This window comes from Phalacrocorax carbo, chromosome 1 (genome assembly GCF_963921805.1).
Source record: "Phalacrocorax carbo chromosome 1, bPhaCar2.1, whole genome shotgun sequence".
In the NCBI taxonomy this organism is placed as follows: domain Eukaryota; kingdom Metazoa; phylum Chordata; class Aves; order Suliformes; family Phalacrocoracidae; genus Phalacrocorax; species Phalacrocorax carbo.
Genome location: NC_087513.1, coordinates 58107238 through 58124097, shown reverse-complemented (window position 1 = coordinate 58124097; position 16860 = coordinate 58107238). Strand labels below are relative to the sequence as shown.

General features: G+C 45.3%; 2 protein-coding genes across 2 annotated transcripts; both read right to left on the bottom strand.

Annotated features, from left to right (window-relative positions):
• Window positions 1–1544: 1544 nt before the first annotated feature.
• On the bottom strand, window positions 1545–8091 carry CIMIP4 (ciliary microtubule inner protein 4). Its single transcript, XM_064455288.1, has 6 exons — window positions 7458–8091; window positions 5208–5283; window positions 3902–4548; window positions 3253–3400; window positions 1922–2032; window positions 1545–1717 (listed from the first exon to the last, which is right to left on the bottom strand). The coding sequence occupies exons 1-6, from the start codon at window positions 7569–7571 to the stop codon at window positions 1620–1622; spliced, it is 1194 nt and encodes a 397-aa protein (XP_064311358.1). The 5' UTR covers window positions 7572–8091; the 3' UTR covers window positions 1545–1619.
• Window positions 8092–8203: 112 nt separating this feature from the next.
• LOC104043284 (thiosulfate sulfurtransferase) lies at window positions 8204–16833 on the bottom strand. Its single transcript, XM_009502880.2, has 2 exons — window positions 16166–16833; window positions 8204–8688 (listed from the first exon to the last, which is right to left on the bottom strand). Exons 1-2 carry the CDS (start codon window positions 16749–16751, stop codon window positions 8390–8392), a joined length of 885 nt encoding a protein of 294 aa, XP_009501175.2. The 5' UTR covers window positions 16752–16833; the 3' UTR covers window positions 8204–8389.
• Between the last annotated feature and the right edge of the window lie 27 nt (window positions 16834–16860).

Sequence of the window (16860 nt, the reverse complement as noted above, 5' to 3'; positions counted from 1 at the left end):
AGGAAAACCCACAGGGAGGTTTCTACGAGCTGCCATTTGGCCAGCCTCCTTAATTTCAGACTTGGACATGTGCTTGGAAACATCTGAATTCCAAAGAGTTAATTATTACTGATGGAAAATGATTATCACTTGATTATCATTAGTTACATTTTAACTTCCTTCACTACTTTTTTGAAGTCAGCATATTGTTATCTAATCCCCAGTCGATGAAGGATGAAGTAACAATCCTAATTCTGCCCCAAAACAGTTCATAACAGGGAGAAAAGCACAAATCTTTTAAAATGGTGAAAGCTTGGGACCAGGTGGGAAAGATCAGGGCATCGCCATTCCCAGGCACATGCTTTGCGATTGCTGCACCAAACTGTTATACTTTGGAGCTGGAAGGCAGGATCCTGCAATAAGGGCCATTACTGTAAGAAAAATACATCAGGAAACCCTAAAGACCCAGCATGTCCTGTATCATTCAAGCCCGTGGGTGGTCCTTGGTAACACTCTCTGAACTTCAGATTATACAGACTATATGGTGGATGCATGCACTTCTCTCTGAGAGACACTTATCTTTGAGTTAGGGGAAGGGCTGACAGGGGCGAGTATGGCTTATGACAGCTTCAGTAAGGGTCCATTCACATTGTGGGGTGATTTGCAGGGTGGAGTAATCCTGGGACTTCTTGCAGCTTTCCTGTTCCCTTTAGGTGGGGTAAGATGGTTTTTTTTGCATTGGCTTGGCCTGCAAATAATGTGGGCTTTAGTGAATACCCTGATGCCTCCTCTTCCCAGGTGAGTTTTCGTTTGTTTTCGCACAATACTGCTGCTCCCTGGCAGGATAAGAGCTTTCCTTGAAATCCTCCATGTGGCAGATATAACAATAAAACTAGAGTGGTGGGCAGAGAATCCTCTTTTCCTACGCCACATAGGCAGCTGGTGCCAATCATATGGAGTTGTGCCCAGGTTGATTGGACACTGTTTGGTGCCTTTCTGGCAAGAGAGCCTGAATTCACCTCGGAAGCATCAATAGAGAGCTGGTTCTTTGCTTGGTGTCTCTAGCATCTATGTACACACAGCTCTGAAGCTTCCCTGTCTGGGAGTTTTACAGCCTTCAGTGTGGTGAGAGGTAGGCAGCATTCAGGTCCTTGGGCAACCCTGGTGCATTCTCAGCACCACTGCATCCTCTGTACTTCTCTCTGGACTGCTGGGGCAGCTGTCAAGTATCATGGATCTTCTGGGAAACATGAGTTTGCACACACACACATGCACGTATGCACACGCACTCCCCCTCCACCATCATCCTCTTACACTGCTCACAGGTCCTATTCCACCTTATGTGCTGAGCAGATGAATTTCTTTATGGCCTCCTCTTACCACCACATCCCTCTGCAAGGGTGCGTGCCTCACACACTAATCAGGTCCACCTTACCAACAAAAAGTGATTCTTTTTGTATTGACATCCAGATTTATCTTGCATTGCTCTCCCCAAAAACACCCTAACTGAGAGGGGAAGAGAGCACCAGCAACAAATCTGCTGTTGACAAATAGCAAGCAACGGGTTCTTGCATATCTGGAGGTTTATTAGATGGCTGAGGAAAGAGATCCCTCGCTGAATGCACTCCAATCCTCAACCTTCATTTTCTAAGGCTTGTCTTGTCTTTTTTCTTCCCATATTTGTCCTCCAATGCTTTCTGCAGGTTAAGATTTAGAGCATTTTTCTGATGCCATTTCCCTGTAAAAAAGGCAAATCATAGTTCAGTTACAGCCTCCCTTTAATGCTATTATCCCTCAAGGATTTTTCTAGCTGTAGAGCTCCCCTCTTGTGAAAATGCCAATTTCTAGCCCCAAAACCTTTGCCCAAATCCATCTGCTGTCCTCAGCAGAAGCAGCACCCATCAGGAATTTAGCAATGTACTCTTCCTGGCAGAAGCCATACCTAGCTCATCAGTCCTCCTTCCATGCCAGTTCTTGGGATCCCTGATTGCCTTTTGAATTATATCAGGGGTGTAGGAATCTTTCATCAAGCTTCGACTCTCCAGTGGGCCACCTGCAAGGAACAGCAAACACGGAACTGTATGCAGAAATCACCCTGCTGCAGTTCTGGAATTGAGCAGGAGAGCAACACCAGCAGTTTCAAGGGCTCAAGAAAAGGCATGTGTTGACTTCAATACCTTTGATCTGGTGTGTGGCTAGATACTGAATAATAGCTTCACAATTACCCAGGAGGGAGCTTGTGTTTGCCAATTTATCTGCTTTTCATCCTCAAGTATGAGACACACACAGAAGGTGCTGTAAGGTATCATCTTTACTTGTATCCCAGCACCCTTTCTTTAGTCAAGTGCCCACTTATCTCCTGTTGAATCCCCTCATTCATTTAACTTCCTATTCAGCAGCACAGCTCCACAAAAAACACCATCTTACCACTCCAGGCATTCTTGAACTCCTTTTCTGCCATATTAACAAATAGCTCCCAACTGTGACTTCTTTTTTTTATCCCCTCTTCACTTTCAGCCATTTGAGTGGGCTTTATTTTAATCTGTCACCCTTTCCTCTTCACCTTCCTTTTTACTGTACCCTTTCCTTGATAATAATGAGTTTGGGCTCCCTGGGGAAAGATGTCCTTCCTTTCTCTGTGACTGCACAAAACCAGGACAATGCAGTCTTCAATACGCAGCAAGGTCTTGTCATGGATTGTACTGTATAAGGAAAAGGAATCTGTCTCATGCTGCTACATGAGAAATTGGAGTCAGAAACAATTATTTCAGAGTTTCTTGGATATGATAGTAACATGAATGGGATGAATGCTTAGTTCCCAATGTTTGTTTAGATGGAAAAATCCCTGGGGACCTTGGAAACAGAGGTTTGGGGAAAGACATTTCAAAGCCCCACATCTCTAAAGGTCATGAAGAGAAATAATGTCAGTATTGGAACCAGAGGTAACTTGGACTGGAGATGACAGGGGACATTGAATTGCAAATGGTGTCCATTTGGACAGTTCCGAACATGGAGGACTGGGGTCATGATATACCTTCACTTTTCACACCTTGGGAAAAAAAAGAGTGAAAGAAGAGAAAAAAAAGAGATTGAATACATGGAAAGGGAAGCTCTAGCATTCATTTCCTCAAGCACCACAGCCTGGAAAAGCAGTGACTGTGCATAGAAGGAATAAGAGGGAGAAGTGATGGTCACCTACAGTCAGATCTCTAGCCAAAGCAGTGTAGATGGAACCAGCTTCAAGGTTAGGGATAGGTATGTGTGTCCCCTCACCTTGGAAGATATTTGACCTCAGATTAAAACCCAGCTGGTCACAATCAGCAAAAGATTTAGAGTTGGGGGAGTTTTTTAGCATTTCAGTACGGTTGCTGAGTCTTTTCTGTTCCATGACTAATGTTGCCTTGCACAGGGCTTGCCGGTCCTGAAAACACGAACAACAAGGAACCACTGTCAGTCCACGTTCTGTAAGAGCAAACTCCTGGCATTTCCACCCCTGGATATGTCTTTGAGCTGTGATTAATCCCTGGGACCTAGGTCTGTCCTTGAGTCTCCCTCAGAGGCTTCTGTAGGCATTGTAATTGCATAGGACAGCTGGGACTAGTAAAAAGGGAGGGAATTAGAAAAGGATGATGGTGTTGGGCCCTGGACTGAGTCCTGGTACCACATTGTTTTGCCTTGCTGAGTTGGGACTCTGCCCGGCTACAGGAATCTTATAAATGAAAGAGGAATGGAAAAACAAAATTAAAAAAGAGACGGGAAAGGGTGTCTGTAGAATGTGTCACTGCCCCTTAGTGTGAAACCCAAATCCATCCCTCTACATGTCCTCTAGAAACTAATATCCCACCCACTTAGCCCCCTGCTACATGATAAAAACAGCCTTCAACCTGCCACAAAGGAGACATGAAATAGCTTCCTCCAATACCTCTTCATTGCTAGTAAGTTCATCTGCACTGGCAAATTTATATTTGCTGTTACCATGGATCAAGTGGTTTCTCTTCTCCAGAAGGAGCTTCCTTTCTGCTTTCATATCTGGCCCTAATGATGCTAAGGACTCTTTGGCACTTATTCTGCTGCAGGTCTCCTTGGCTTTTTTGTGGCTGGCTTTGATGGTCTTCTGGGAAGATTCAGGCCCTCTAGACCCCACTGTTTGGTGCTGGCCTGCTACTGGTTCTTTGGCATTTGAGATGGATTTGGTGCCTTCTGCCCCCCTCTGCCTGGATATTGCAGACAGGTAGTAAGTGCTGTTCATCCCTCTCGGCTCATGCCCCACTGTTAGGTCTTTGGTGGCAGAAGTATCTTGTCTTTCCTCTTCAATTCTTCTTGAACGAAGACCCTGCATTAAGGCAGTTTTGGCCTGGAGGCTTTGTTTGCTCTGTCTTTTAGTCTGAACACACTTTGCAGAAGGAGATGCCTGGCGTTTAACGGATGTGGAGCTCTTTGCTGTTCCCTGAGCCACTGGGCCCTTGGAGGTCTTCCAGGAAGCTCTGCTGGAGCTCCTTTGAGAAGTTCTCTGTCTGCTGGGATATAAGCCTTCTGAAGGATGCTCCTTTCTCCCTTCCTCAGGTTCCACTTAAAGACAAAAACAGTAGCTCAATAAATTTGATACTGTTTTGATGACAGGTGGTACTGTAAATGGAGCTGGAAACAACTGGACATGTCATTGTGTCATTGTCAGACAACAAAAGAAACAGTAAAGTTCTCAAAGGGCAAAAGAAGAGAAAAAAACAACAACCTAGCAGCATTATACCAATCTTCCCGCTGAACTAGGTGAAGGTTCCTGAGCAGTCCTAAATGCTCTTGAGAGATGAACATGCACAGAAGTGTAGAAGTAAAAATCTTGTGGTCAAATTTCCACACAAAGATCTGTGTTTTCTTACATGTAGGGGCCCCTCCAACCCGTGATCACTCTCACACTCATCAACGTGCACTTATAGTCTCTATAGCTCATCGGTATTTGCTGATGAGTTTACAGCACTGCAGTGGCTTATTGCGCTTGCGCAGGGAAGTAGTGAGACAAGTCCACCAGTGGAGGAATACATGTTTGAGGAGGAGGGATTTTAACCCATCAGCCCATGGCACATGGGATCACTGTCCCAGCCGTTTTCACTCACAGAGGTACATGCAAATTTGGATGGCATGAAGGGAGGGAGGGAATGACATACAGCCTCACAAACTGTACTGCAAAGCAAGCCCTGAAGGAGGGACAGCTTCTCTGCCATCTTACTTACCGGAAGTAGTGTTGGCCAGCACAGGGCCACTTTCTGCCACGTCAGGTGTAGGGGAAGCTGGAACCTGTACTACATCCTTGGAAGAGAAACAAAGGCTGTGTTAGGCTCAGAGATGGGAAAGAAGGAAACAGTGACCCTGCTTATCTTTAGATTACATAGATTATTCTCACACAAAGGTACTATATTTCTTCCCAGATCAAGACAGAGCTGTCTCCATCTGCCTGCACGGTTTGTCCTACAACCCATGATCCTCTCAGATCAGAAAAGCACAGAAGCCCTGCAAGGATTTCACATTAACAGCTCACATGGGACAGCCTGCCTAGGACATGGCCAGCCAGTGCCTCTGGGAAATACTGAGCTGTAAGAGTCTTCACAGGCAGTGGTGCAGACACAACTGGAAAAAAAATGCAGTGAAAAATGTCTTTTTTAATTCTGAAGCACCTACAGATGTCAGACCCATCATGTGCCTTATAACATTTCCTACCTTTGGTGCATTAAAGTAAGGCCAGAAAAAAGGGGACAGGAGGTGATAAACATAAAATGCCTGTGCAGTGCTGGCTGTGCAAAGGAAGGGAGACAGGCTGGAGACAGGGCATCTTCCCTGATTCTGGCACAAACTATCCTGTTTTGCTTTGCTAGTCCTGCTGGTGTGCATGATCCAACACCCAGCCTTCGCAAACTGCCTCCTGCACTAGAAGGAAGCTCATGTCTTTCCTGCAGAGAGAATGTCTGTGTAACCCTCAGTCGTGTCCTGCTGATGGTCTGTGTTCCTCATCCCAGCAGGACCCTACAGGCTTAGCCCATGTGAAACCTCTGACAGGTTACAACTGAAGCCATGGCCCACAGTGGTGAATATGGTAATTGTGAGCCTGCTGGCACTAGCCGCAGTACAAATGGGATCTGGTCAGGTAGGGATATATGTTTGGATTTGTCAGATTAGCTCAAGACACGACATACATGCTTACCCTCTGCTCTTGATGGTAGTTATTGCAATGAAGGCACAATTGCCCATGGGGCAGGAAGCCCACCGCTTCAAATTTAACTCATCATGGCTGACCTAAACCAGCATCTTGTGTTTTACACTATGGCAGTACTTTGCAGCAGCATGTCTGGTACAATATTGGGATCCTGAAACTGAAGTTACTGTATCAGTCAGACTCCAGGGGTCAGTGCTGTGAGCTCTGCAAATGTATTGAGACAGAACCTCTCCCACAAAAAGAACAGGGCCACAAGAGTTGAAGAGAGGAAGCCAGTCTTAGCTCCCAGGGCAGGATCTGCTTCCTTTCTGATTTGCTTTTCCTTCTTTCTAAAGAAAAGCCAAACATTTACACACGATCAAAGTGCAGGAATCTGTGCTGCTAAATAAACTCCTGTGTTAACTCCCACCTCCCACTTAAAATAAAAACACGTCTGTTTGTTATTATTACTATATTCAGTGAAAGGGACTTTGCAGCCTGCTGTTGTAGAAATTCCTCCTCTCCTATTTCATCCAACAAAGCAGAATTTCTGTGTAACAAGGCAATGTGCTCATTTCCCAAAACCAGTTCATTGATAAGTTTCATTTCCACTGTTCCTCCTGGACAAAATGACGCTAAAGCGTGCAACTGTTCCTACTGTCTAGCTTGTAACTGTATATGATGTTATTGTTGTTATTGCTTATTGTTCATTTTACTTCTGAGCCTGAAGGTCCAAAGCCAAAGCACCACTCTGAGACTCCTACATCTTGATGCCAAGGACTTTAAGGCCATTTGGCCACCCCCCTGTGTAACAGAAGTCGCAGAACTATGTCTACTTATTCCTTTGCTAAGCCAATTCTGTGAGGGAGAACAGCCGACATTCTAGGAAAGACATATATTCATCAAAGAGCTAAAAATTACTAATCCTCATCTTTCTTTCTGAATTCCCTTCCCCCCCCAAAAATGTATGTTTAGCATAGCCTAACACTGACTTTCCTGAGATGCAGCCGTGGAGGGAGATGTCTTTCCCAGGCAGAGAATTAACCTCCTCAGACAGCTGTAGGAATTGCTATGCCATTCTCACCAGCCACGAGATGTGGTAAAGGATAGTCTCATACGCCTTCCGCACCTGGCTGGGCCTCCAAAATATGAGATTTCAGTGACTTTCCAGACCTGAGAAGCCTCATGGGTGTCAAAATGACATTGGATCTTTTATCTTTTTTTTTTTTTAAAGAAAAGAGGATATCTAGGATTTAACAGGAGACAAAGCCTCTTCCATAACTACCTCTCTCACCTGGTCCATGATTCCTGATGTGGTGCCATAGTGATTCGTAGCAGCAGGCAGGTCCTGCTGAAGTCCATGCATGGAGAAGCAGAGACAGTTGCCAGGGAACAACCCTACGCCCATCTATGAGCTGTGGTCTCCATGGGAACCAGAAGAAACATGGCAGAGATCAGGGTCATCCTTGCTGATTGAAAAAATAAACAAGGAGGAGAGTAAAAGGCTCATGTCTCATGAAACCCCTATGCCCAGAAGTTCTCATCGCATACACAAGGATTTCTTGGAGACTTCGGTAACACAGTCACAATAATCAACAGGACTGTGTTTCAGCAGAACTGGATCTTCTAGCATCTCCAAATGCTTCACATGAACTCACTGACCTCCATCAGGAAGGGGAAGATGCCCCCATTTTCCACATTAGAAAAGGGGAGCTGGTGGGCTGCCAAAAGGTTTAGTGGGTTTTAAATAGTATTATTTTATTTAAAAATTAAATTTTATTATTTTAGAAAATAAAAAGTTTATTGAGTCAGTGACAGAACCACAGCTTGGCCCTCCTGTGTCCAGTACCCAGTGCTACATCTTAGCCTCGGACTTTTCATTCATTCTGCTCCACCATGGACCTGAGCTCTCATCAGGCCACCGGAATTTCTGCAAGTCTCCAGGGAAGAGTCCAATTCTCCTTCATGTTGCAAAGCTGCTTTTCGCACCGAGCACAAGCAGGTCACAGGAAACAGAGAAGAATTAGAAATATTCACAGATTCATCGCCTTATATTTTATTCACTGTGAGAAACCTGAAGATCAATAGAAATCTACTGATCATACTTAGAGAAACTAGCAAAACATAAATCAGTATATTTTTTCTCTACTTCTGCCTCCTCCCTTTCCCTGTACTCTGGGCTGGAGACAGCTGCTAGATCTCATTGCCCAAGAAACAACTCTCCCTCTAGGCCTTATTGCGCTTCAACTCAGAGACCTTGTAGCGAGGTGGGGCACGGTAGATCCACTCTGACCAGGAACCATCATAAACAGCCACATCACGCTTGCCACACAGGTAGGCTGCCAAGGCAATGTGACATGCCGTGACACCTTTGTGGCATGTGGCCGTCAGTGGCTTTGAGAGATCTATTTTCTTCTCATGGAATATTTGTTGGATCTCCTCAATACTCTTCTCATGGCCAGTTTCTGTTAGGAATGAGTGGAAGGGTATGTTCACAGCACCAGGGATGTGACCAGATTCCAGCCCTGCAAGAGTGAACAAGAGAAGGAATTGTGAGCAAGGAGACATCAACGTAAGTGATGAAAGACACCTACAAAAGAGACATTAGAGACATCACTGCAGATACTCCCATTCTCTCCAAGATACTAATTTGTTTCAGGTATTTATGAAGATGCAAAGCAGTATGGGGCTAAAAAGAGGACAAAGATTATTCAATTTTGCTGAAGTCAAAACTTCCAGAATATTTAGCAAACTATTTCTCCCTGAAAGCAATGAGAGTTAAGAATCTGAAGAAGGCCTAGACGTGACAAGAATCAAAGAACCACCACAGAAAAGATCCTAACAAAGGTGTTAAGGGGAACTGTGTAGACAGAAATGCAGCAGTGCATTTCTGACCTTCCCCAAGCATCTCAGCAGCTTTCAGAAGCAGGAAGTGTGGCTTGTATGGGGAATTTGTGAACTTATCTGTTCACAGTTTATTACTGGGTCACCTTAAAATCATAATTCAGAGAAATAAAGCAACCTTAAAGTCAGCCACATTACTGCTGAGGCAGACGTCCCGAGGCAATGGGGTCAGAGAAGTGAGAATTCAGGTTTTGTATCACTTTTTATCCACTCCATGGATGAAATCAGCATGGGTTGTGTTTTTCTACTGGTATAACTGACCACCTCAGGCAACCTGAAAGCTGCATCTCAAGAACAAGGTCTTTAGAAAGAAGCAGATATAAAAATATAATGGATGAGATTTTAATCACACCCTTGAAATTCAAATTCTGTCACTATAGGCTTAATGAAAGCTTTTCCACTGGTTTTGACAGGTTTTGGATCAAGCCTCATTGGAGCAGGAAGCATTATATATTATGTTGAAAATGCATTTAAGGGAATGGCTCCTTGCTAGGTTTGAACTTCTAATGAGACAGCCCTGGGTAAGTCACATAAATAATAATCTGTTTCACTGATAGCTTTCCACTTGCCTAAGTCATCAGGGTAACTGATGTCAGGAGATGGGAGAGATTGGGGCAGGGAACTTTTGTTACAGGTAAATGATTAAAGTATACCTAGTCAATGACATCACACATCATAATGATACTGCAGTTTCATTGCTCATGAAGAGTGATGTCATGACGTGATGAGATATGTCATGAAGGGAAAGCAGGGTTTTGGCAGGCTATTGAGGAGGGTATTTTTGCTCTGCTGGACAAAGTAAGAGTCTAAAGACAACCAAAGCCGCTCTGAGCCAGCTTCACAAGATCTCTCCCTGTTCCAGATGGACCCTCTTTGTATCCTGATTCATCCTCCCTGAGTGCCTTAGATATCTGGTATTGTCGTCTACTAATCACCTCATGCATCCTTCAGAAGTGTTTGGCATTACAGGGAGAAATTGGGAGAAAAACTGCTGACTTCTGGAGGGACTAACATTAAAAAAAAAACCACAACAAAAAAAGGCAGTGTTTTGGACTGATGCTTTCAACACATTTTTCCAGTTCCAGAAAACAACAGTTCATCACTTCAGTACAGAGAACTGCAAAACCCACATTCATTAATATAGTGTCTGTATGACAGAGGGGAAATAAAAACAATACAAAAAATGAGTGAGAAAACCTTGTTTGTAGTTCTCAGACTGCACAGCTTCTTACTGGAGCAAGTTATATGCCTGGGTTAGGCTACTGCTTTCCCACAGTCAATGGTCCTGACCCTGTCCTTTGGCAAGGGATTTCTGCAAGGCTCTGCTGCAGTACTGGTGATCACCCAATACAGACAAGTCTGTGAGCTGCTGAACAGCAATCTCACACCACTGGGAAGTGTACTGAGATCAAGAAGTCCTGGGGGTTGAACTAGAAGGGCCAGCTCTTGCTCAAAGAAGCTTGCTGGGCTACCGATTCAGTTCTTGGGTATCCCAGGCCCCATGGTCATGATCGCTTCTCTAGACTGTTCACATATCTTAGGTAGGTTTGTACCCCTCTCTTATTGGAGACTGCTGTGATATACACTCATCACCCTCAAACAACTCTTCAGTTAGGACCTGGGTGGATCTGAAAAGAACAGTCTCATTTTAGAGCATTTTTTACTTTGACCTATAAGGAGACTTCCTTTCTCCAGACATTCAAAAGTCTGTTGGAGTTGGAGATCAGTGCTTGCACTCTAGAAGTGAAAGATGGGGAATTCTGTAGAAACTGCATTTACTCATGTACGTGGGTGTTCAGCTGAAAGAAAGAGCTGACACTGCACAACCACTATCCCTTGGACTGCTTAAGAAGCACTCTTGAGTGGTTGAGGAAGTTTATCAGCTTTCTCTCTGCTAGGGCAAGAGCAGAGAATCACAGGACTGGAAGGCAAGGTTGGACACAGCTGGGATCTGAACAGGGGAGAGTATACATCTGCTCTTGCCCCATATGACACAGAGCATACTCACCTTCAGAAACTCCAGGAAGGAACCCCAGGATTACAGAGCCAGCCTCCCAGCTACTACAGTGATCACTTTATAGGCTCCCTCTCATAAAACCATCCATCTCAGAACCAGTTTGGATTCTTGCCATGAAACTTCCAGCTTTGGCACCTCCTTGCTCATGTGAGGAGGAATATTAATTTCCAACGTTAAATTTGTCGCGGTCAGTCCATAGACCATTTATCCTTGAGCTAACATTGCCCTGCAGCTGTAATAGTTTTTCTACCTTTCTGTTATTGCTGCAACATACTGACAACAAGCACTCAGCACTCCCAACAGCCTTACGCCCTGAGCCTAAACCCAGTAAGGGCTCATTAGATACACTTTTCACTGCTTCAGCTGCCCTATAAACAGTTCTAGGTGACCACCAGGCTTCTGGATAAGGAAGTAGCATCTCCTAGCATCTCGACTGGTAGACAGGAGGTTAGTAATTGCTGTTGTCAAGGCCAAATCACATCTGAGGTTCTTGCACCCAACTAATTCATCCAAGTCTTATCCTCTTCTATTGCTTCCAAATGTGGGTCTTCAGCTTGTAAGAGAAACACAAGCAATTAAGTGTTTTAGGCTAGTAAGCATCCAACCTTGCTCTCTGTAGCGTTATATTTCCTGTCACTTCTATCACTGCAGCTGGTACCACACATAATAATCCCCATCTGATGATTTAAACCTTCTCAAGGCTGTGCCAGTAGCACATTTCACTAGCAACTCCCTATTTTCAGTGCATAAAATATGAAATAAACACAGAAGTATAATAATGGGACTGTGCTAGCAACTTCCAGCCCCACAGATCTGCTTTCAGCACAAGCTATTCTTATGTCCTTCATCTCACTTCCATTCAGTTTCTTGGGCACCTAACAGTACTTGTGCTATTTGCTCTTGTCTCACATTGAACTAATAATTGCCCCTCTAATATTACACCCGAAGTATTAATGAAGTCCAAATGGAACAAGTCTACCTCGCAGGTGCTTCCAATGGCTGGAAGAAGAGATCAGACATAACTTCCAGGCACGCATGTCTCCATTTCTTTTATCTGGCAAATCAGTTCTGTTGGCAATGAAATAGAGCCCTTAGCTGTACTGCAAGTTTACCAAGGTATTTTGTTCAATTTTTCCTTAATTTTAAATAATTTCATTTAAATAACTTTTTTGAAAGCCTTCCAGTCTAGCCACATTATGATAATAGATCAACAGCTGCCTAGGTTGTGCTGTACCTCCTATCCTAAATACAAATACAAACACAAACTTTGCTAGTGTTTTGTCCTACAGAAGCATGCTCTGATTAAATTTATTAAATACTTGCCTCATGGAGTTGCAATGTCACATGACTGATTTTAAACACATATTTGGGATGGATATTGTCTGCCTCACAGATTTGAGCACACGTATTTTTTTGTTATACTCCCTCTTTAGAAATTATAATTTCCCCTTCTTCTTGTTACCCCTCCCCCTGCTCTGCAGACTTATCCTCAGGAGAAAGAGAAAAAAATGGTAGCACAGATTCAGTATAATTGTGAGGCTGTACACAAATAATCTTTCATCTGGAGCCCCTGCTAACTGCATAGCAACCCTATTCACTCTTTCTCTCCTTGTTCTCTTTTTATTCACTTTGCTCCAGCAGTTTTTGTTATTTGTTTTAATTTATTTTGCCAAGTCTCGCTCAGCTTGGCTTCTGGCAATCCTCCCTCTCAATTTGTAACCTGTAATATGTTATCTTCTTCACTGCTTAATCCCCTTTTCCACATCTGTTAAGATTCTCTGCTTAAATATATATATTTTTTATTGGCTATTTATCTAGCCAAGACTACAGCCCCTTCTCTCCAGCCTTTCCCTTTGCAATGAAAGCTCCAGGTGGAATTTCTTAACATCAAAATGATAAAAGATGTACCTTGTCCACATTTAACTCCCCACGGTCTTGGAGTTGGCTGACAGCAAATAGCTGTTCCTTTCCAACCGCCTCCTCTGTTGCCTCCTTTTTCTCTCTCTTTCATTCAAATTGTATGCCTTGGAAGGGACCATTAGTGATCTCACCTAACCTACCATGAACTCATTGGAAGGAACACTTTAAGCTTGGTCCTGGCCAACTCCCTAAGAGTCCTTGCAGTCAGATCAATAGCCCTTTGCCACCAATGTCAAAACACTGTGTACATATACAGCCAGAAGAGTAAACTCTAAGAACCAGCATGTCTATGGTGCTAATTCTGGCAGCTGATGTTTGTCAACCTCATCACATGAACGGACAGCTTTGGATTGTAGGTTCCTGTGTGTTGAAATAGACTTTCATAAACTCTCTTGCTCTCCATGTTGTGCCCTGGGTATTACTTCATGGCCAAGGTAGAGCCAGTCCACTCCCAGCTTCAGACTCATTTGGAGAAGAGAGGGAAGAAGCAGTGGCATTTCATTCTCACTTCCCCTGTCACTGAACATTCAAGCTGAGCAAAAGCTTTATGTTTGGGGCAGGGAGGACTGAGAGCTCGGAAAACAGGCAAAGCCTTAAGAGTTGTGTATGCACAAGGGAGACAAGGACTACCCAAGGGCTGAGAAGGAGAAGAAAAAATAGTTGGAAGCTCACGAAACTACTTTGGGTTTGCTTTTTCTTTTAGACAATGGATTTCTTGTCTGGCAACTTTCCCCTCTTTCCTCTGGTGTCTGCAAAAGACTTCAGAAATTCACAACTTCTCTGCATGCCTTTTTTTCAGCTACAATTCTTGTTCCTCAGTTTTCAGTGCCCAACACTCAGTAATTATCATCTGCCCCCAGATTGCCTGGGATTGTGTCAGTTCAGGCTGGTTCCACAGACCTGCACCCAACAGCGCCTGAGTAAGCAGGCCCTTGCAGAACCTGGTTGGGCCATCACCGAATCTCACCTACCAAGCGGGCCTGAGTTGCTAGTTCCTCCAGAAACACAGCACTGTGCAGGGATGCTTTTAACTACCCAGTCCACAGGTCAGGGTTGTACATCCAATGGGCTTATGCTGCACACCATGCACAAACACCCAAGCTTTTTCATCCAAAGCAATACCTGCATTTAAGACCTATGAGACCCAGCTTACAGGAACACCGTCCATTCTTCTCCACCCTGGCAATCTGGATAAACTTCCCCCAGCAACTAAAAATTAGCCACATATTATCTTAAATGCTACAGAGGTCTAAATCCCAGCAAGGTAGCTGCTGCATAAAAATAAAACACAAACAACTAATTCTTACCACACAGAACTGAAAAACTGAAGAGGCAAAAGAGTCAGCTGAAATTAGCCTCTTCTAGAGATGGAGTTCATGGAACTGGAGAGATTAATTGACTTAATTAGGAAGTCAAGAGCTGAGGCAATAATTAAACTGAAATCACCTGAGAACACAGCAAGTTTGTTAACCTCAAGACCATTCTTCTCTAATTTGCAGGCAATGTTTCTCCTCCCTGATTGGATGACCCCTGTAATTAATCAGCATTGATTTCAAATTGCTCTTTGAGATGTAAGCGTTGCCTTTTACCCACTGCTGGCTGTAGCACAGCTACTGGCTAGCCTAGTTCAGAAGGCTGTCAAGCTCCTGTGGCATGAGCAGCTGCAGCTGCAGCGCTTATCCTGCTGGATCTGCTGTGGGAAGCAAAACTGGACCACCACAAATAAACTGTTCCATGCTGACTCATGTCAAAGGAAAAATTTGTTTTCAAGATGCTGTCAGGGCTGTGGAATTTGTCACCAGGTGACAACTCCCACTTTGGGATAGAGAATGCAAAATCCACCAGCTCCCAGCAAGAAGTGTTTTATTCACGTCTTGAGGTTAAAATTCAACCTTCACTTTGATGGGCTGCAGCAGGCAAAGAAACAGAATGAGTAATAAGCCTAACTTCCTCTCTTTCCCTGCAACAGCCTCCTCTGTCACTCCCATTACCTCTCTCATCTTCTGCATTGTCTTGCACAGGTTAAGTGTGATGGGGGGTGCTCACTGCAGACACTTATGCGAATCACATGTACAGAGCCATTTACAGCCAAATGCTCCCCAGGTTTGGATGTGGGAATTGATTTCAGGACACAGTGTCATGCTCAATGGCTGTACAGCAGCACACGCATAAAACAGCCAAAACAGAATGACAGCCGACCTGCAAGGCAGCAGCAGCACAGCACTGCCTCAGGACCACAGAAGCCTGCCGCACACCAACTCCTGCAGTGTGGAGCTTGACTCAGACCCAACAACTGTTGCTGAGCTTTTCTGTGCTTTGTTTTCTAAACCCTGCATTTCTTTTTAAACCATACCTGTGATTCCCTTTTGGAGGAGTGGTTATTTTGGGATATGCCAAGGCTTAAATTACATAGTAAGGGCCTCCTTTAACAACCAACTTTAACTTCATTCCAAGCAAGCTGTTGTACCAGCTGTCCCCACTGCACAGGACTTCGCTCACCCCTGCTGCTTGCATATCCAGTGTTTGACCCAGGTAACAAAATCAATTTTTGTTCCTGTTACTTGGGGCATCAAAAAGAGAGAGGTTGACAGCCCACACATTTGGAAAGGATTTGGGGCTTTTCTTAAGTTTGTTAGATTTAATGGCAGAGAGCAAAAGAACGAAGATCAGCTCAAGCAAGTTCTCTGTTTGCTGGGAACCAGAGCAAGAAGGAAAATGTCTCTTGGGTACTGTGTATTGCCTAAAACCTGGGCTTTTGCTGGTGTGTTCATTATGGTGACAGGTGCCTGTATGAATACTGATAGTTTGTGCGTGTCTGCTAGCATTAGATAGGCCCCTGAACAACCCCTGGGAGCTCTCACCTCCTGTGTTTGCATTCTGTCTGATTAACTTCTGCAGGGTGTGGGACGAGGGATCCTGGAGCCAACAGACTGCAGACCTTTTCTGCTGTTTCCTCCTGCAGCTTTAGAACCAACTACAATAAAAGCATTCTGTGAGGGCACTGGGATCTGAATGCTCAACTGTGGTTCCCTTAAGGTACATCAAGGCTGAGGCACACCTGTGCATTAGGAAAAACTGTATGCTGGCTGGGAAGAGTTATTATGCCCAGACACTCATCCTGCTCTGGTGCAGGGGGCAGGTGCCATTCCCACCTCCGTTACCTTGGTCCAGCTCGGTACCCCGGAATGGGCCCTCAGGGCGGGAATCCACCACCTGGAACCGCAGGGACCCCACATTATGCATCATCTCCTCGAAGGTCTTCAGCAGGGCTGTGTTCAGCCTGGCCTTAAAGATGGCTGGGGCGGGCTGGCTGACCTCCGCCGTGACCGGGTGGCCCTCCTTCACCCAGTTCTTGAAGCCACCGTTCAGCACTGAAACCTCTTTGTGCCCAAAGGCCCGGAACATCCACCAGGCGCGGGGGGCGTAGAAGGTGCCCAGCTTATCCCCGTCGTACACCACCACGTGGGTGTCATTGCTGACCCCCAGGCGCCCCACGTAGTCGGCGAAGTGGGACTCGCTGGGCAGCATGAAGGTATAGGGGGAGGATTTGTCCCGGCACTCCTCGATGTCGAAGAAGGACGCCCCGGGGATGTGCCTCTCCTTGAACTCCTGCCGAGCATTTCGCTCCTGCGGCGGGTACCAGGAGGCGTCCAGTACCCGCAGGCTCGTTCCCACCCGCCCGGCCCGCACGGCCTCCGAGAGCCATTTGGCGGTGACCAGCGCGCTGCCGAGCACCTTCGGCGCCATCTCGGAGGTCCGAGGCCGGGAGGGGGCGCCGCCGCTAAGGTCACGCACACTGCACACACACAAAATGGCGGCGGCGGGGGGACGCGGCCCGGGAGGCGCGGCCCGAGGG